At 38.0% G+C, this 21,474-nt stretch overlaps 1 protein-coding gene across 1 annotated transcript in view; it reads right to left on the bottom strand.

Annotated features, from left to right (window-relative positions):
* The window catches only part of TMPRSS11D (transmembrane serine protease 11D), a 50,881-nt gene that overhangs the window by 29,266 nt on the left and 141 nt on the right, over nucleotides 1–21,474 (bottom strand). Inside the window, exons 2-3 of the mRNA XM_059682316.1 lie at nucleotides 7,630–7,751; nucleotides 6,022–6,140 (exon numbers count right to left, since the gene is read on the bottom strand). Coding sequence (XP_059538299.1) covers nucleotides 6,022–6,140; nucleotides 7,630–7,751 — 241 coding nt within the window. The remainder of the gene's footprint in view (nucleotides 1–6,021; nucleotides 6,141–7,629; nucleotides 7,752–21,474) is intronic.

Below are 21,474 nucleotides of genomic sequence, written 5' to 3'. Positions count from 1 at the left end.
CCTCCCAGCACAGGGATCAGCGGAGCCGCGAGGTCTCCTGGCACCGGGATCAGCTTGACAGGGGACAGCGCCCAAACCCCCTGATCGGCCCTGCTCTGTGTGTGACGGGGTAGAGCCATAACCTTTCCATCGGCCCTGCCCTGAGTGTGAGAGTGGCGGCACCCCAACCCCCTGATCGGCCCTGCTCTGTGGGTGACAGGGGGCTGTGCCCCAACCCCCTGATTGGCCCTGCTCTGTGCGTGACAGGGTACAGAGCCCCAACCCCCCTGATGGGCCCTGCTCTGTGCATGACAGGGGGTGGCGCCGCAACCTCCCCATCGACCCTCCCTTGGGTGTGACGGGATGGTGCCCCAACCCCCCAATCGGCCCTACTCTGAGTGTGACTGAGGGTGGAATCACAACCTCCCGATCACCCTGCTCTGTGTATGACAGGGCCGGTGCCCCAATTCCCCAATTGGCCCTGCTCTGAGCACGACCAGGGGCTGCACCTAGGGATTGGGCCTGCCCTCTGCCACCTGGGAGCAGGCCTAAGCCAGCAGGTCGTTATCTCCCGAGGGGTCCCAGACTGTGAGAGGGCACAGGCCGGGCTGAGGGATCCCTCTTCCCCCCGAGTGCACAAATTTTTGTGCACTGGGCCTCTAGTCTTATATAATAAAAGGGTTGTATGTAAATAGACTGAATGGCAGAACAACTGAACAACCAATCAAAGTATAATATGCTAATGATATGCTAAGGCTGCTCAACAACTCGCTATGACGTGCACTGACCACTAGGGGGCAGATGCTCTGATAGGTGGGTTAGCTTGCTGCTGGGGTCCGGCCAATCAGGACTGAGCAAGATGGGCTGGACACACCCTAAAGCCCTCCCACAGTCCCTTCCCAGCTGATCTTGCACTGGTAAGGTCCCTCAGCCTGGCCTGTGCCCTCTCCTAATCCGTGACCCCTCAGGGGATGTTGGAGAGCCTGTTTAAGCTGGCTCCCATAGGCTACTCCCCTTGGGAGGGAACCAGATGCAGGGCTCATGGCTGGCAAGTGCTGCTGTGGCAGCACGAGCCTCTCCCAATTGGGACTGATTGGGCTCGAGCCCATGGCAGGCACAGTGAGGCCGGGATGAGAGGGGGCAGCAGGTAGGAGCTTCAGGCGGCATTGGACTGTGGGTTTCCACCAATCCCTGCAGGCCACCCAGAGGGACCACCTGTGCACAAATTTGTGCACTGGGCCTCTAGTTAATAATAAAATGGGCACTCTCATAACCAGGAAATTCATAAATAAAATAATAAAAATGACTTATTAATAGATGAAGGCAGGTTAAATTATACTAGTCATCAAAGAAATGCAAATCAAAATAATGACATATAGTGGGGCCTTGACTTACGAGTGTCCCGACTAACGAGTTTTTCCGAGAAAGGAGCCATCTCTAGGCCAATTTTTTGCTTTGAGTTGACAGAGTAATTTGAGTTAACAAGCTCCTTAACGAGCTCCATCATGGAACGAATTAAACTCGTAAGTCAAGGCCCCACTGTATTGCTTTTTTCTTATTGGCAACAATGAAAAAGATTTACAATGCTTACTTAGTGTTAATGCTGTGGGGAAATAAGCACACTTGTGTATACGTATATACCCCTGGTGAGAATGTAAACTGGGGCCCTCTGGAGTGCAATCTAGAAATTAAGATAAATGTTTAAAACCCATAAACTACTCTCTGTTGGTATAAGAGGTGCTTGAATAAACACATACATGGGGAAAACAAACAAATAGAAGAATTTTAAATATTCTTCAAATATTCAAAGCATAACCCTTCGCTCCCTTAATCTTAGTGTGTGGATTGCACATAATGTTTTGCTTCTGAAGAGTATAGTGTGGAAAAGGGAGGGAGTAACTTTAGTGTAGAGACCTGACAAATACTACTTCAGCCAGGCGATCAAGGTCAACAATGAAAAGTCATTTTGCTAATATGCACCCCCTCCATATGATGTAATGAATATGACTCTTTTCCTCTGTGGTCTTCATCCCCCAAACCCATAATCCTTGTTTAACCATGAGAAAAAAAACCTCAGAAAAACCTCAATTGTGGAACATTCTATAAAATACCTGGTCAGTACTCCTCAAAGCTGGCAAGGTTATAAAAAGAAAAAAAAAAAATCTGAGGAATTGTCCTAGTTTACAAGAGCCTAAGGAGACATGAGAGCTAAATGTAATATCGTATTCTTGATGGGATTTGGGAACACAACAGAAAAGTACGTTAAGTAAAAATGAAGGAAATTAAGTAAAATAAGGATCTTGGTTAATACCAATGTATCAACATTGGTTCATTAATTGTAACAAATGTACTATTGTATGTCAGTGGTAATGATATACACTGGGTGTGATGTTTAAGGCAATTCCATATTATCTTTATAACTTTTCTGTAAATCTCAAGTGCTTCTACAATAAAATCTTCAGTAAAAACAAAGAAAACATTTGAAAAATCTCTAGAAAAAATTTTTAAAAATGCATAGATCCCATACTCTGATAACTCTATGTCTGGTACTATATCCCCAATATATAATCATGCAAATGTGCAAGGGTGTGTGAACAAGGGTGGTCATCAGGATGCTGAATATAATAGTGAAAAACTGGGAACAATTTAAAACTGTCAATAAAGGGCTGGTTATATAAAATATTATATACCTACACACTATAATACTACTTAGTTATTGGAAAAGGTACATTTCTAAATTTATTGATATTTATTTCTATAACATTCTTGAGAGAAAAGTAGATAAATTAGCATGTATAGTCTGATTCCACTGACATAATTATATGTGTCTGGGATGTATGATGTATGCAATCTGCATAGAAAGGTACCTGGAACATTAAAATGTTAATAGTAGATATATATGAGTGTTGAGATTTTATGGATGTTGAGATTTTATTTCTTTATATTTCTTGAATACTCTGAGTTTTCTACATGTTTGTATATTATCTTTATAACAAGAGATAGTACTAAAAGTACTTTAATTTTGATATATATAAAGATTTACTTTAAAAACATTCTTTGAGAATAAGAGTAACAAGCTTAAATTAGGAAATATTTAATAATTTTATATTAATAATGTTTAATTTAATAATTTTTTTGTCATTGGGTAATATGTTCTGAAGACTTAGTGAATATCTTCCAAATGTGCTGGTAGGGCTTTTAAAAAATTAATTTAGTTCCTAGTTTTTAAATTGTTGAACATATGTTTTGCTTTACTATGCCATTTCTCTTCAAATTAGCCTTTTGCAATTTTACATATGCACTACTAAGGATGAGCTGAGCTGACATACCTGGTCTGTCTGTCAGGGACGGAGTGACCTCCTGTAGGCTGAGGACTTCTCTAGCATCTTACTGTAATGACAAATAATGGGGTTCCATTCCGTATGATGAAGCTGGGAGTCTACTCAAAACTCACTTTGCAGTTTGCTTCCTTCATTGAGCTAAGTACACAGCTGAAGCATTTCAAGATATCTTTGTGTGGATGTGAAAACTTCATTATGAGTAACTGGCCTCCTGAAATGTATATTCATAGTAGCTTCTTCAAGAAATTTAGGAATGTCCATTGGCTTGAAGTCCAAATAATGGAATCTCATGATATAAATGATATAACTAAATATTTCTGTTGCTTTCTCATAACAGATTGGGAAGAGAAAGTAGTAAGTTGGGGAGGAGGGTTGCTAAGATAGAAGGTAGAACTTCTATCTGCATTTCCATATTTTCTGTAATATTCCCAAATTCAAGCTCTTGACTTTTTGATTTTTTTTCTGGACCATTGTTATGGCCTTCTAAATAGTCTTAGTATACAGGCTCTTCTCTTCATAACCTAATTTTTACATTTCTGAACAAAAATCTGTTGGATCCTGTTCCCATCCTGCTACCTCCTACTGAAGACTTTTTGCCTAGAAAATAAAGTCCAAAGTTGTTAGCTAGAACCTTCTCCCCTCTGTTCGTTGGCTTATATTTTGACTGTTGTACGACTTACTCTTCTTTACAGACAACCTGAGAGGTCATCTTTATAAGAAGCCACCTCTGATCTCTGTGACTGAATGTAACTTATCCTTTCACCACAAACTCATGTTTGTCATGCTCTCATGTCACGTACCCACTACAGTATATATCTTGTATCATAAGTATTTTTAGATTTGTTTAACCTTTCATGTTAGACTTAGCTTCACAAGGGCAGGGCCCACTATCCATTTTTTATTTATTTTTTATTTCTTAAACTAGGGGCCCGGTGCACGAAATTCATGCACTGGGTGTGTGGGGGGGAGTGTCCCTCAGCCCAGCCTGCCCCCTCTCACATACTGGGAGCCCTCAGGCGTTGACCCCCATCACCTTCCAATCGCAGGATCAGCCCCTTGCCCAGCCTGACGCCTGGGCCAGAGGCGTCAGGCCTGGGCAGGGGACCCTCATTTCCCCCCCATCACTGGCTCTGGCCCCCACCCAGGCCTGATGCCTCGGCCAGAGGAGTTGACCCTCATCACCCTCTGATCACCAATCACCGGATCGGCCCCTTGACCAGGCCTGAGGCCTCTGGCAGAGGTGTCAGGCCTGGGCAGGGGACCCCCAGCTCCCTGCGGTTGCAGGCTCCACCCCTGCCCAGGCCTAACCCCTCTGGCCTAGGCGTCCGGTCCGGGCAGCGGGGACCCGCAGCTGCAGTGGCCCCGCGATCATGGGCTTCGCTTTAGGCCCAGGCAAGGGTCCCCTAGCTCCTGGGACTGCCAGCTTCAACCGTGCCCAGTTCCCATCGCTGGCTCCACCCCTACTTCCTGCTATCACTGGCCAGGGTGGAAAAGGCACCTGATTCTCCGATCGTGGCTGGGGGGCAGGGCAAAGGAAGCCCCAGGGCTACCTTTGCCCTGCCCCCCAGCTCTTAGCTCCCCCCTGGGTTTCCGATCACTGTCAGTGGCAGGGGGCTTCTTCCTGCTTTCCCTTTCGCCTCCCTGCATTGTGCCTACATATGCAAATTAACTGCCATCTTGTTGGCAGTTAACTGCCAATCTTAGTTGGCAGTTAATTTGCATATAGCCCTGATTAGCCAATGAAAAGGGTATCGTCGTACACCAATTACCATTTTTCTCTTTTATTAGTGTAGATATATTTTTATTGATTTCAGAGAGGAAGGGAGAGGGAGAGAGAGAAACATCAATGATGAGAGAGAATCATTGATTGGCTGCCTCCTGGCATGCCCCACACTGGAGATTGAGCCTGCAACTCAGGCATGTGCCCTTGGCCATAATCGAACCCGGGACCCTTCAGTCCGCAGGCTGACGCTCTACTCACTGAGCCAAACCGGCTAGGGCACTATCCATTTTTATATGTTCACAATGTTTGGCAGGATTAATGTTTAATGTTTATTGTAGGAACAGGAGGTTCCCGTTCCTGACAATAAACTGATGTTCTCAATGTTAATCCTACATCTACCTCCTGATATAGATTCTTTTCCCAAATCATTCTAATTCTGATATTTATTCTGATCTTTTTAAACATTGAAATAATAGACCTAATGTCCCTTGCTCTAATTCCATGCTCACCAAGCAGTTATCTCATACTTTTGCCCCCGATGAGGTTTCCATCCATGGGAAAAATGTGTTAGACAAGTGGATGATTCAGTCCCCCAGCCGTGATAGCTTTTATTGTGGATTTACTCAGTGGTTCCCAAAGTATGGTCCTTGGATCACTAGCATAAGCATCACCTGAGAACTTGTTAGAAATGCAAATTGTTGGGCCCACTCCAGATGTACTGAATCAGAAACTCTAGGGCCCAGAAATCTGTGTTTTAATAATCCTGCCCCTTCTAACACTTTTCACTCATGACTTAAGAAATGTGGATAAGAATTAGTATACTAGCAGATTAACTTAGAAAAAGCAGAAACACATCTTTTACCTTTGAAGAGAGAAAAATATGAAGAGCACCTAGCAATTGCAAATGTATTACAAAATAATAGGTTTATTATCATATTTTTTATGATGGAATAAAGAACAGAGATAATATTAACTTACCGCAGATTCAATTCTTCCACTCAAATTTCTATACTCTTGTGTAGCTGGTGAATTTAACTTATCGTTATATTTAACATTGGGGATTTCAAAGCTGCTAGAGTAAAAGTAAGATTTTTTATCTGTAAAACAAAGAAAAAGCACATTACTGAGTACTGTAATCTTTAGTTTATTCAGAACTATGGAAGGCTATATTACATAATTTAAAAATTTTGCTTCTATTAAATGAAAGAATACTTTAAACTTAATATAAATGTATTTATAATAAAACTAGAGGCCAGGTGCACGAATTCGTGCATGGGTGGGGTCCCTCGGTCTGGCCGGTGGTGAGGACAATCGGGGCCAGCTAGTAAGATTGTGTTTTCAGAAGACAGATTATAAATTAACAAATACTTAGGTACATCCAAATTTTAGGATTGACACTTAAGATTATTTTATTTTGTTTAAAGTATTACAAATAGTAGTATACATGTCTCCTTTTTCCCCCTACTGACCCCCCCCAGACTCCCCTACCCCCCAGCACATGCCCTCACCCCTACTCCCCAGTGTCTCGCATCCATTGGTTATTCTTATATGCATGCATACAAGTCCTTTGGTTGATCTCTCACCCCCCCAACCCTCCCCTGCCTTCCCACTGTAGTTTGACAGTCTATTCGATACTTCTTTGCCTCTGTATCTATTTTTGAAACTTAAAGTTCTTTAGAACATTTTGTTTTTACAATTTATAATAATAAAAGCATAAATGCTAATTAGACTGGACATCCTTCCTTCCAGACAAAGTCGCAGCAGGTGTGGGCCTAGGCAGAGGCAGCAGAGGCCCTGGCCGCTGCAGCAGAGAGAGGGGGCTGAAACCAAGGCCCTTGCACAAATTTCGTGCATTAGGCCTCTAGTTTTATCAGGTTATTAAATGAAAAGAGAATCATGGTATTAATGAAAAGTCAAAATAGGCAAAATCTAGTATTAGAAAAGTACCAGGAAATTTTTTTTCCTTTGGCTAGAATACTTTTGCCTGGGTAATAATGTTTATTAGACAAAAAAAGGCCAAGACAGAAGAGAAAAATATATAGATTGAGGGAAAATATAGAAACAAATACATAGTTAGGAGATTATAAGCAAAAAATTATAATTATCTTATCTTAGGAACTAAAAGTGGCAATTCAAGAAGGCCAAAATTTTTAAAATATTAGTTTCAGGTGTACAGCATAATAGTTAGTCAATTATATAATTTACAAAGTGATCCTCCTGGTAATTCAAGTACCTATCTGATACCACACATAGTTATTACAATATGTTGACTGTATTCAAGATGCTGAACTTTACATCCCCTTTGACTATTTTGTAACTACCAATTTGCAGCCATCAGTTTGTTCTCTGTATCTTTGAGTCTGTTTCTGTTTTGTTTGTTCATTTATTTCATTCTTTAGGTTCAGTATATAAGTGAAATCATATGGTATTTGTCTTTATCAAATTTATTTCACTTAGCATAATACCCACTACGTTCATCCATTTTGTTGCAAATGGTAAGACTTCAAGGAAAGCTCAGTTTTTAATCTGAAAGTATATTTAGTTATTTAGACTGAAAAGTGGCTTTTTTAATCTTCTGGTACTTACCAAAAGCTAAAAAGTGGATCAGCAGACCTATCGTCACTGCCAGGACTAACACCACTGCGATAACAACAAAAAGCACTACATATGGATTCAGGAATCTTGAGGTCGATGGCACCCGAGCTGGCCTTTGAACAAGAGAAAAACATCACAGGCTACTTATTTCACGCAGAGATGCTATTATTTTAGTGCTCATGATCATATTCTGTCTTCTTAAACCTATTAGTTTGCACATGGTTCTATTTATGGAAAACCAAGTGATTCTTTTTATATATATATTTTTAATTGATTTTAGAGAGGAAGGGAGAGAGAGAGAGAAACATCTGATGAGAGAGAACCATTAGTTAGCTGCCTCCTGCACTTCCCACACTGAGGATCAAGCCTGCAAGCCGGTCACTTGCCCTGACTGGGAATTGAACCGTGACCTCCCGGTTCATAGGTTGATGCTCAACTATTGAGCCAGGCTGGCTGGGCTGAAAACCAAGTGATTCTTGATGGGAATTTAGTCCTGGAAATAAACCTGACCTGGACAACATTCTCCTTAATGCTTTTTCTTTCAAAAATTTTTCAGCATGTTGTTGACATGTAGTTGCTAGAAGAATAAGGAAATCTAACCTATGGTTTGCAGTTGTTTTCCCTTCTTCCAGTTGATGAAATTCTCAAGAATAAAAACCAAATTGTTCTCTGTTTTGCTATAACTTCTTCCAGGACCGTATGTGGGACACTTACTATAGTAATCTCCCTCACCTGGGCACCATCCTCAGAATTGTATAGAAAGAGATCATTTTGAGTGGGGCAAGGATGGAGGGAGTCAGAACAGTAGCATTTTTCACTGTTACATTATCCTTATTATAAAAATGGGCATGTGGCCAGAGGCTGAGAGCTGAGGTCCAGGAGAGTAGCAAGCTCCCAAAATGAATTAGAATTGCACCACCAGCAGAGGATTTGTGTGATTTATTCCTTTTTCTCAAGAATCTGTCAACTGCAGTGTAATCCAATAGTATCTGATATTGCATTAGGCATATAGCCCAGGTACTATCTTTTACACTGCCTTCCTCTCACTGCACACACACTCATACTGGGGAGGTCATCAGAAGAGCTGAGTGTGAATTCCTGTTCTATCCCTTGTTTGATTGGTGATCATATTGTTATTTATCTGAGACTTCCTTTACCTGAAAAATAGGAATAATCATACCAACCTCATAAGGCTGTTTTGAAGGTCAGTAAGGTTATGTTAGTTATATTTCTAGTTAAATCAGTTATTCACTAGGCTGTGAGCACCTTGAAAGTAAAGATGGTATTCATGCTATGTTTCCAACAATTCTGTAGGGTGCCTGGCATACATAAGTGATTCATAAATATTTATGATATTTATAAATATTTGCTGTATGTGTTAACACCTGGCCATGTTTCAAATTTTAAGATTTTTACTGAGCTGAAAGTATTTTACATTTAACCAGAATATAGTCTGACTTTCATTTTTTTCCATTTGTTTTGCCAACATTCTGGTCTACGTGTGAAGGGAATGCTCTGAGGTCAGATATTCCCAGACATTTATAGGTTTCACAGCAGGGTTGCCTAGTGGTTTCTGGGCTCTGCCCAACTCACAGACTTATGGAAGGGTACCTCCTGGCATTTTGCAATGTACCCCCTGCATATCATATGTTATGGCCCTGGGACTAGTAACATGTCAGATTATTGGAGGTGGACATAGAATTGCCAACTTTCAATTTTGTTGAATAAACACATTAAAAATTGACCATGCCTCTGGCCAGGCCAGTGTGGCTCCCCAGTTGAGCATCAATTTATGAATCGGGAGGTCATGGTTTGATTCCAAGTCAGGGCACATGCCTGGGTTTGAGGTTCAATCCCCATTTGGGGGCATGCAGGAGGCAGCCAATCAATGATTCTCATCATGGATGTTTCTCTCTCTCTCTCTCTCTCTCTCTCTCTCTCTCTCTCTCTCTCTCTCCCTTCCTCTTTGAAATCAATAAAAAATATATTTTAAAAAATTGACCATGATCAAATATTATCATTTAGTAGAAGGGCATTGAAACATGTAAAAGTAGGAAGGACATAGTCTCAGAATGATAAAAAAAAATATGATGAATAATTAGACTTTAGTTTTAGGATGTCTTTTTACTCCAGTGTTCCTATTTGTTCATTTTGCTCTACTAGTGAAACTGATGCTCACTGACACTGGTCACTTTCCAATGGTCCAGAGTCCAATGTTTAGGAACCACTAGTGGTAATTTCCAAGTTTGGAGAAAATTGGCACTTTGACAGTTGTTGACTTTTGATCCTATTTACTCCTGTTACTTTATGGGATTGTCGTGCCAATGACAAGCGATCACCGATGCACATAGTGTTTGGTATTTGTGAGTTCACTGAATATTAGTGGCTGCCCAGCAGTAGGGGAGCCAAAAGGAGACAGCACTGGAGGCAAGGGTAAACCTAAAAACCTAAATAAATTTCAAATGGATTCGGCCTCCTCCTCAACCAGGGATTAACTATTCCTAGAGGCGAACATGTCAAGATTTATGGATGTGAAGAGAGAAGTACTGAAAAACAAAGTTTAAGTTGGAGGTCCAAACCCCAGAAAACAAAAACATAAAGGCTGGAGTCAGCACATGCTTTAGCTTGGATGAGCCTCCCATGGGAATGACATTAGAGCTGACTTTGCTTCAGTTCATAGAAAACATCTTAAATTCAATGACTGAAAAGCATCATGAGACATATGACTCAGTAAACAAAGGGCGTGGAGCTCAAATTATCTTAATCTCGCAAGCCATAGTTAACTGCATAAGAATGGATTGTTCCACCCTATAGAAAATAGCTGAAGAAATGTCTGCTCTTTTTTTAGTGCGGTTTGTTCTTAAACCTTTGTAAGTGGCTGGCTTTAAAGCTTATGACAACACAAACTCAATTGTGGACAATATTTACTTTGTAAACTATTAGAGAAAATGTGTTCCAGACACTGTCTACATTTTTTAAAATATATTTTTATTGATTTCAGAGAGGAAGGGAGAGGGAGAGAGAAACATCAACGATGAGAGAGAATCATGGATCGGCTGCCTCCTGCACGCCCACTACTGGGGATAGAGCCTGCAACCAGGGCATGTGCCTTTTCGCCAGAATAGAACCTGGGACCCTTCAGTCCCCAGGCCTATGCACTGAGCCAAACCAGCTAGGGCCACTGTCTGAATTTTGACTCACAAAGCAATGCTTCTGTGTTGAAGTGAAGTGAGCAAGTTAGGGGTGAGGATACATCAGAGGGAGATAAAGTGAGAAAGGCAGGAGTAGGGTGTCGGCAGGTGAGGGGAGATCATTCAGGGCTTAGTATGTAAGGGCTTTGGTCTTTATTCTGAAAAAGACAGTCTTTGAGGGTTTTGACCAAAGGAATGACATCAGATCTATTTCTTTAATAGGCTCACTCTGGGAGGTGCAGAAGAATAGTGGGCTGGTAGGGATGGAGTGGGAGATGATTTGGAAAATCATTCAGTGATTGATGGGAGAGATAATGGAAGTATACACAATGGTGGTTGCATTGGAGGTAGTCATAAGTGGTCAGAGTCTGGATATATTTTAAATTTAAACCATGTAAGATTTGCTGATAATTCACTTATGAGATGTAGAAAAAGGGATCTAGATTGAATCTAAGATTTTTGTTTCTTTCCAATCAAACTTTTAAAATATTTCAAGAGATTCTTTTAAAAAAAAAAAATTAAATCTTAGGTTTTAACACTCTCCCCTCCCCCTACCTCATTTGAAATTTATCTATAGCTTTTCATGATCCTCAGGATGGCATCCAAACCTTCCACATGGCATTTAAAGTCCATCACAGTCACCTCTGGAGTCTTATCTTCTGCGACATACTCATCTGCCCAGTTATCTCCAGTCAGACACCTGGCGAATTCCCATTTTATTCTTAAAATAATTTAAGCATCTTTCTTTTCCCTTCTTGTGATCGCACTGCTCCTTATCTGATCTCATATGCCCAATGAATTTCTCTATTATAGCCCTTATCCCTTCATGTAGTAAACAATGATTGTATGGCCTGGGCCCACATCTAGGCTGTAGCTCATGAAGGTAGAGATGCATGGATACGTCCTGTCCTTAGCGCAATACCCATTACGAGTCCATATGGGGCTTTGTTTATGGTAAAACTGATGGATGAGACTGCGGAGATGAGTTTAAAAATAATTGTACTGTAGTTTGGAGGGACTTTAAATACAATTGTATGCTATCCATTCTTGTTTTGAATACTGACAAAGTACAGATTGGAGAATAATCTATTTAGTGCTTACCATGTATTTGGCACTGGATTGAGTTTTTCTACATCATTTAACTTAATCCTGGTAAATAACTCTGGTTTATAGATGATGAAATAGAGGCTTAGCTACTCAGCTAGTAAGTGACAGAGCTGGAATGTGAATCCAGGTCTGTCAAGCTCAAACTGGAAAAATGTCCACATCTGATGGGAGGAGGTTTTTTGTTAATTATCATGTCGTTGTTACTAATTTCTATCACACTACGTTACTCTTGATGCTAAGAGATGGAAAGTTCAAAAATATTTGTACAAACCTTTTATTATAGAATATTCAAACACATACATTTTAATATGCGTGTTTACATTATATATTGGAGCATTGGACTTATGAAGAATATGAAAATGGTTCCAAAGTGAAGGGACAAATTCTATTTTAGTCAGTTTCATTAACTCTAGATGGTTACCACTGGGGAGGCAGTAGAGATGATCCAATTCAATGATTTAATTTTTTTAAGTTGAGGAGCACTTTAAATAAGATCTTATTTGGAAGGTCAATAATAAACAGAAGAAAGTGGAGTAGCTTTTCTGGTTGAACTTGAGATGGATGAAAATGACCTATTTTCTCACTGAGTCAATCCAATACTTTTACTTATTTCTAAAATTTTTTTGTTGATGAACTTGATGTCATCTTAGTTGATATCGACTTAGTTTATCAACTTGGTAAGCTTGAGTACACTGTACAAGGAAAGAGACACAGGATTCATTAGGATCGTACAACTGGATGGTGGTAGAGTCAGTGCCACAGGTTTAAGACTTCTTATTTGTTTTATTAAATTATACATTCTAAAAACTCTGGGCTTATATGGAAGGTAACAATCCTATCCTTTGTAATAGATGACATAGGGAATATAGTCAATAATATCTTAATAACTATGTAAGGTGTCAGATGGGTACTAGGCTTATCAGTGTGATCACTTTGTAAGTTATATAAATGTCTAATCACTATGTTGTACTCCTAAAACTAATATAATATTTTATGTCAACTGTAATTGGACAAAAAAAAATCCTGTCCTTGAATCACAAGCATGCAACACTATATGTGTGTGTACCTTTGGAATACACTACATGACATTTTAAAATATTCAATGGTTTACTTTCAGTTTATTTTTTATCTTGGGTAGCATATAAATAAGCTTATATTTCCTGATGATATAAATCACTTTATCCTTCCTGAGGATATAGAGGCTAGGCAAGTGGTGAGGGACCCATGCTAGAATGCTTTTGTGAGAATTAGGAAAAGGCAACTTCTCTGGCAGACAGAGACAATTATAAAAGGGTGCTCCTCAGGCTGCATTCAGCTCTACTCTGGGACAGAAAATTTGGCACAGAGCTTAGGCTACATATCTGCTTCCAATCATCTCCTGAATTATCCATTTTTGTATATTACACAAACTATACAACTGTGTATAGCAGTCCTGTAATGATGTGTCGAAATTTGGTAACCTGCTACTTGTAGGAAAAGACAATGTAGGATTGAAATTCTTCTCACAAAATTTGTAAGTTGATATGAACAAATGACTAGTATGTATATATGTATGCATGTATGTATGTAAGTATATATGTATATATGTAATGCCTAAGTTGGGAGTGGTGATGATTCATGAGAACCTGCTGCCAATGAAGCTAGGAGTGTGGGCTCAATTGTTTCATAAGTTGCTTAAGTTTGTCCTTTGCTGGGACTCAGGCTCTTTTGAACAGGTCTAAGTCCTAGAGTCAACCTCATGAGAGGGTGTGGCCACAACAGGGCAAATCTGCCTTTACTGCTGGGAGAAAAATAAATGCCTTCCCTAGTGATGCTCCATTCATACTTTGCCTAATTGGTTATAAACTTGAAGAAATCATTATTATATATGGAAATACATGGGCATTTTTCTCCATTTTATTGTTGTTATAACATTAAATATGCTTAAAGTTGATTTACAACAATTATTACCTGATTTTAAAAGATTTCACTGGGTTCTAGTATTTAAAGGTGTATTAAACAATTATTAAAGAAGAAAAATAGAATAAGCCTCATCATAATATATCAAATCTTATTTAGTTGGACCCTACTAAATTGAAAAATACTTCCAGTTTTATAATATAGTCAATAATGTCCACTTTATGCTTCTGCAAAAAAGTAAGGCAGGTGCTGAATTTTTGCAATTAAAAAGTGATCATTTTTTCTTTTTGAGATTTCCTTTGTTCTGATATCAGTTATGTTTTTGAAATGAATATGAGCTTACCTGAGCAAAAAATGTTAAAAAGAAGGAGAACTCATAGATATGGACAACAGTGTTGAGACTGTGGAGGGGAAGAAGGTGGGTGGAGCTGGAAAAGGGCATAGAGGGGCTACACGGTGATGGAAAAAATAAAATAAAAGTAAATTAAAAATAATATCATGAGAAATGTAAAAAAAATTTTTTAAAAGATTTGGTAATTGACTTTAAATTGAGCACAGTGTTTAATTCTTTCATTAAAAGACATTTAAGGGGATGTGGAAAGAGAACTGGAGTTAGGAGATTTGCACTGTAGAAGTAGCTTTGAGTAATTGTTAATAGAAGATGTCTGGAGCCGAAATCGGTTTGGCTCAGTGGATAGAGCGTCGGCCTGTGTACTGAAAGGTCCCAGGTTCGATTCCGGTCGAGGGCATGTACCTGGGTTGCGGGCACATCCCCAATAGGAGATGTGCAGGAGGCAGCTGATCGCTGTTTCTCTCTCATCAATGTTTCTAACTCTCTCTATCTCTCTCCCTTCCTCTCTGTAAAAAATCAATAAAATATATTAAAAAAAAAAAGAAGATGTCTGGAGACTACTGACTGACAAAGCGTCAGTTAAAGACTTAGAGCTATATTCTGGTTACTGCACTACTAAACTTACAGTATACTTGCTTTTAGAAGGAAGGCTATCTTTGCTGGAACTGTACAGTTTGCCCAAAGGATGGGTTCTTGCATCCATAATTGAGGTTATAGAGCCTTGTTAGTGTGCAAATGGGCACAATGTCAATATGGTAGGTGGTGGCTCTTCTACAAAGGTCAGCCTGCCTAGGTGATGTGAAGACAACAGAAAGATGGAAATATTTATTTTGGAGCTTCATGATGCTGATATTTTAAGTATATTTCTCTAGGAATCACCAAATTCACAAAGTGATGAAAGCAATTCCTTGTTGACTCTACCATTGTTGAAAGACGTGTACCTAGTGTTTCAATACCAATGCCTGTAACCGAGAAAGTCCTGTAACAGGTTACTGAGCTCCTGCTGATTAAGGTTAGGGAGGGCCAGCATGTACTCTAGAGGTCACTGCTGTTCAGTGTTAGTTTCCTTCTGAGTTCTAAAAAGTTAGCTATTGACAGGACCATTGAGCTCAGAGTAAACTAACAAAGCAAGAAACTATTTAGATGAAGATTTGCTTCCTTGTCCATTTTCCTCTAAATAACACTTTTTCCTCCCTGGATTTAGTTTTAAAACTTGGTTTTCTTTCTCCTTTGCCATTTTTTATTCTTCCCCTTCATTTATTTTCCTTTACTCTTAATTAAAGACACCAATATTATTTTGGTAACTTTCTTCAAATTTCAAAGCCATACGAAAGACAATCTAAATATGATATTTGGTATTTTATTGCCAGAATGCTTCTTGGAAATGAATGCTTGAAATTAGTTTTTGTAGCTATTGAAATGATGAAAATATTTTGAATTTGTATTTCGGTGATGGTTGCACAATTCTATAAATATGTGAGAATGCACTGAATTAATTATACCCTTAAACATGAGAACTTTTTGGTATGTAATCATATCTCAGTGCAGCTGCTGAAGAAAATTAAATTTATCTTTTAATGATTATTAGTTACTATAATAACAAAATTATCAAGCTTTCTGCAAAGAATTGTCTGTGAGGGTGGGCTTAAACTCACAAGAACTGAAAAGGACTCAATAACCTGTTCAGTTCAAGTTTCAAGGGCATTTTCTAGAAAACAATTCTCTCAGGCATTGAAATACAGTGGTGTGTTATTGTTGATGGCAAGCCATTTGTTACAAATAATAGTTAAAGCATCAGAGTTTTGAAATGATTTACTTCTTTTTAAAAAATATATATTTTATTGATTTTTTTACAGAGAGAAAGGGAGAGGGATAGAGAGTTAGAAACATCGATGAGAGAGAAACCTCGATCAGCTGCCTCCTGCACACTCCCCACTGGGAATGTGCCCGCAACCAAGGTACATGCCCTTGACCAGAATCAAACCTGGGATCCTTGAGTCTGCAGGCTGACGCTCTATCCGCTGAGCCAAACCGGTTAGGGCAAAATGATTTACTTCTTACACAATTTAGAGCAGCTAATTCTAACATAACATTCCTCTCATTCATTTGCATTTTTTAATTTTTGGTAGTGCAGTGTTTCAAGTAAGGCATTTGGAATTGCTTATAATCTTGGTCAGATCCATGGAAAAGAGTGATTTTAAATTTTTTAAATCCTCATCTGAAGATATGTTTTACTGATTTGAGAGAGGAAGAGAGAGAGAGAGAGAGAGAGAGAGAGAGAGAGAGAGAGAGAGAGAGAGAGAGACATTGCTGTATGAGAGTAACATCGATCAACTGACTTTGTGTATGCCCCCACTGGAGATCAAACTAAAACCTAGGCATGTGCCCTGACCACGTGCCCAGGCAACCTTTCGGTGCATGGGATGGGGCTCCTACTAACTGAACCACAGTGCTCAGGGCCAAAAGAGTGATTTTATTGAAGGCTTCTGACTTCTCTGTTTTCTAAAATCCAAGTACATAAACAATCCTTGTCTACGATAAGATCAAAACCTTAGCTTATCACCTTGTCAAAATATGCTGACTCTAAGATAGAACTAGACACATGTTTGCTTTTTACAGAAAATAAATGAGTAACAGATTTAGGGGTCCTTTCTCCCAGCTCAATGTGACCTGATTTGTAGTACTAAACTGCAAGTGTCAGGATATTTCTAACCAACTGAGCTAACCGGCCAACGGGCGAGTGTCAGGATATTTCATTCATTGGCTCTACAAAGTGTGTCCCACTGAGGTGGGAAATTTGGTATATCACACTCCAGAGAAGCACAGGCAGCATTATTATTATTTTTTTTTGTCCAAATGTGTTCATCTTCCAATATTTGATTTGACTGTGACATAAGGACTCAAATGTGAAAAAGATTCTAACCACTGTCAAGGAAACAATCCTGCTTAATTTGTATAGAAAGATATTAATAGTTTTTAAACATTGTTTACTTAGGTAGGAGAGCAGGGAGACAGGAAAGGAGGTATTATGCATGATGGGGTAGAAGAAAGAAAAACATAATTAAATGCACAATTTAAAGAAGTAAAAATCTATTAGTCAAGGATCTAAAAAAAGAAAACTATTTCCTCACAGACGGGATGGGATAAGCTAACAGGCATGGCATGATAGACAATCCAGAAATTTCCTGGAACTATTCTCAATACAGCTAGAGAAATGAAGACTAGATTCAGAATCCCATATGTATTCACCATAGTTAGTTCTATTTAACTATATCTAGTAAAGGATACTGTTCTTACAGGAAAAAAGTGGCTTTTAATGAATCATAGACCAAACCCAAGGTTAGTTGTTTTAGGTACTCTTGAGTAATATTTAGTTGCATCAATATGTTTTTTTAAAACAACATCTTTACTCAACCTCTTCTGAATTTAATCCTACTGGCTTTTTGCCCAGATCGTCTACAGAAGCGGAGGAAAGAGTTGTGGTTCTCAGTATCATCTGTCCAGGATGATTTCGTGTCATAGAAAAATGAGTAGAGTTTCAAGATCTCTGATACTGATTTTTTTTTACACAGTAGAATGTATTCCTTAGAGCTCAGAAAAAATAAATGCAGATATATATCTTATCGTGGGAAGCAGAATGCATACTGGGGTTAAAATTGTTGAGGTGATCAGAAAAGCTGTTTGACATGAGGTAAAATCACTTCTCTAGACTTTTGGAAGAAGTCGATTCCAACTCACATGGATGACTTTGAGGGGTTCAGGGCTTTAGGAAAGAAGTAACTACAGATGTGGTGGAAATAGCAAGAGAACTAGAATTGGGAGCAAAGTCTGAAGATGTGCCTGAATTGCTGTAATCTCATGATAAAACTTTAATGAATGAGGAGTTACTTCTTATGTATGAGTGGAGAAAGTAGTTTCTTGAGATGGAACTAATTCTGGTGAAGATGCTAAAAAGATTATTGAAATGACAACAAAGGATTTAGAATATTACATAAACTTAGTTGAAAAAGTAGTGGCAGGGCTTGAAAGGATTGACTCCAAGTTTGAAAGAAGTCTTACTGTGAGTAAAATGCTATCAGAGAGCATCATGTGTCATAGAAAAAGCATTCCTAGAAGGAAGAGTCAATCAATACAACAAAATTCTCTTAAGAAGTTGTCACAACCACCCAGGCTTCAATCGCCCTGATCAGTCAGCAGCCATCAATATTGAGTCATCTTAGTTACTCATTCAATGGTTTTAGGTTTGGGATGTTGCTTTTATTTTACATATTATGAACACACGCTAAATTTAGACTTAAAGAATACTTTGTAAAACTTAAATAATGGCAAGGGTTTTTTGTTTGTTTGTTTGTTTGTTTGTTTTTTTTACTCAAAAGAAATAGATCCTCCAAGTTTGAGTAACACCTTTTAAGGAATTGGATTAGATATCGTCGTTTCCTTAAAACAGTAGATATTGATTCTTGTCCTCATGTTTTATTTTAGGGGTGTCAACCATAGTCATCTCGGGAGTTAGAGTGGTATAAGAGTAAGGTAAGTAACAAATCTCTGAGAAAATAGCTCGAGAGTGCATCCTGGAGGACAAATTGATAGTGAGCATGAGAGAATTTGCTGGAAAATGTATTATCCTAAGTGACTGATTGCAGCTGACCATCCTATGTATTATATAACTCCATCACCACTCCCTTATTAGCAAAACATTTGTTAACCAAAAATAATATATATATATATTTTTTATCACCACCATTAGTAAAACATTCTGGCCAAATTCAGCAACGGTTTTAGTATGTGGCCTTGAGGATTTTGTGGGCAAAAACTTATACTTTATATGCACTACTTAAATACACTTGCCTAGCTTTTATTAAGTTATATATCCTTTGCCTAATTATTTACAATGCTGAGCATGGTTTTTTAAAGTTAAAATAGACAATTATAAACTAGAATTGAGTTTGAAATGCACTTTTGACAGATAACCATCTCCCCCCTTGCCTCGTGTTGCCTTGGACTGTTAGGAGGCAGGGCACCTGACTGACTGTCTTTGGCATGTCTGTGTAGTCAGTTAATTGTATTATGAGCACAAACAAAGGGAAGGAAATGGAAATAAGATGTGTTATGATGGGAGGAGTCTTGCTAAGACTTCTCTGTTCCTAAGCTGAGATATGCCCATTTACCCCAAATTTTCATCTTATTGTCCAAACATCATCTCACACTTTTATTGTAATTCAGTGGATATAGACACTCTCTTAATGGGCCTAAGACATCTGGACTATCCAAGGATTTGAAAGAAATGATGATTAAAAGGAATGATGAGTCTATCATGATAACACAGCTGCCCAAGTTCCTGGGCCCTGTAATAAGGTTTTCTTTTTCAGAGAAGGGAAGAACAGATGGGAAAAAAAGAAACACACGATCTCTGCGACCTTTAGGAGAGGGCAACCTGGAAGGGTGTGACAGTTTAATTTATACATAAAAGTAATCAAACCATCCAAGAGAGCCCATTCGCAACCAAAGAGATCTCAGAATTACTTGGAAATTTACCTAAAACTACTTTAAAATGATTTTAAAATATTAATTAGTTTTCATTTCACTGCTCTTACCCTATTTGAATACCCTGCTCCCTCAGAGCATATGGAGGAATTGTGAAATAGTGGGAATTTGGGATATTTTTAAAAATTGCGTTTCTTTATGCTATCTGGAATATTTCAGCAGAGAAGAAAATTTTAGTTTTAATTCATTCCTTGCAATATTAAACTCATGCAGATGTACTGACTTAGAAGTAAGATTTTCAGAACAAAAATACGTTTATTTTTTTTAACACCCTCAGCCATTTGAATATGCTCTCCCCTGCCCACCGAAAATTCTGCTCTTTATTCATGTTGCCAGAAAGAATTATTTCCCAGTCACAGGTCTTCAAATTGATAAATAAGGATCCATAAGTTATTTTCAAAATTTCATCAATTTGGTATGATAACTCTATTTTATTCTGATAAAAACCAGTATATAAATTACTTTATATATTTTGATTTATTTTAATGAATTCTTTATTTCCACTGCATGAAGAGAAAATAATTGATATTATTTTCTTTATGTTACTGGTAATTATTAATTATTGTTTATTGGTGGAAACTTAGGCTGCTACCAATTTTCACTCTTTTATGTATATATTTAAATGCATACTATTGTACATATATTTTTAATTTATTTTTTAAAATTTATTTTCAATTATAGTTGACATATAATATTATATTAGTTTCAGGTATACAACATTATGATTAGACATTTCCATACCTTATGAAGTGATCACCACTATAAGTCTAGTACCCACTTAGCACGATATATAGTTATTACAATATTATTGACTATATTCCCTATTCTGTATTTTATGTCCCCATGACTGCTTCTATGACTGGTAGTTTACTAATATACTTCATAATCCCCTGCACATATATTTAATTATTAAAATAATTGTTATTGTGGTTGAGTTTTCTAACATTTGGGACATTTAAAATAAGCTCAACTACACTTAACATAGCCAACACACTATTCATGCTTAGATTTATCCCCCTTTTAAAATCACATCTGTATCATATTTTTCTTTGTCATGGAAAAACAAAAGGAACACTTTGTAATCTCATAGATGCCCACACCAAAAACATCAAATTATATAATCATTTTGAGACTGTACTGTTTGACTAGATTAGGCTACAACTTGTTTTTTATGTGAAAGTGTGTAAAAGGAAATATTTATTAACTGAAAACAAAACTAGATAAATACTATTTTCTTCTTAAGTTTCAACAAGAATTTACCTGAAAATAATGATGCCATAAGTATATAAAAAGTAGACAAATAATGTCTTTACTTTCTTAAAGAAAACTTCAGGATTCATTGCATATTTAATAGCTAGTAATGACACTGCAACAGGAGTAAAAATACAGAATCCTAAAAAAAATTTTAAACAACTGAATTTTTTTTTTTTACTGATTTCGTTTAATGTTCACACCCATCACTTTTTGAAAAATTGAACATGAGAAAACAAAAACACTTCCTTATTTAAAGATATGCTGTCATAATGCCAAGCCATCTCTTTAGATTTTTTTTCATTTCATAAAAAAATGTAGTCAAGCAGCCAAGAATCTTATTTAAACAATATCAAGCATATTATCTTAAAATATCTAAGAGTGTTAATGAAGTTTCCAAAGAAGTAACTAGAAGCTTGCTAGACACAACCCAAAATTTTAAGCTTCTGTATGTTTTTCACATGCTCTCAGATACAGTAAAACTTCTAAAAC

Source organism: Myotis daubentonii, chromosome 1 (assembly GCF_963259705.1).
Source record: "Myotis daubentonii chromosome 1, mMyoDau2.1, whole genome shotgun sequence".
NCBI lineage: Eukaryota > Metazoa > Chordata > Mammalia > Chiroptera > Vespertilionidae > Myotis > Myotis daubentonii.
This window is presented reverse-complemented; position numbering and strand designations above follow the sequence as displayed.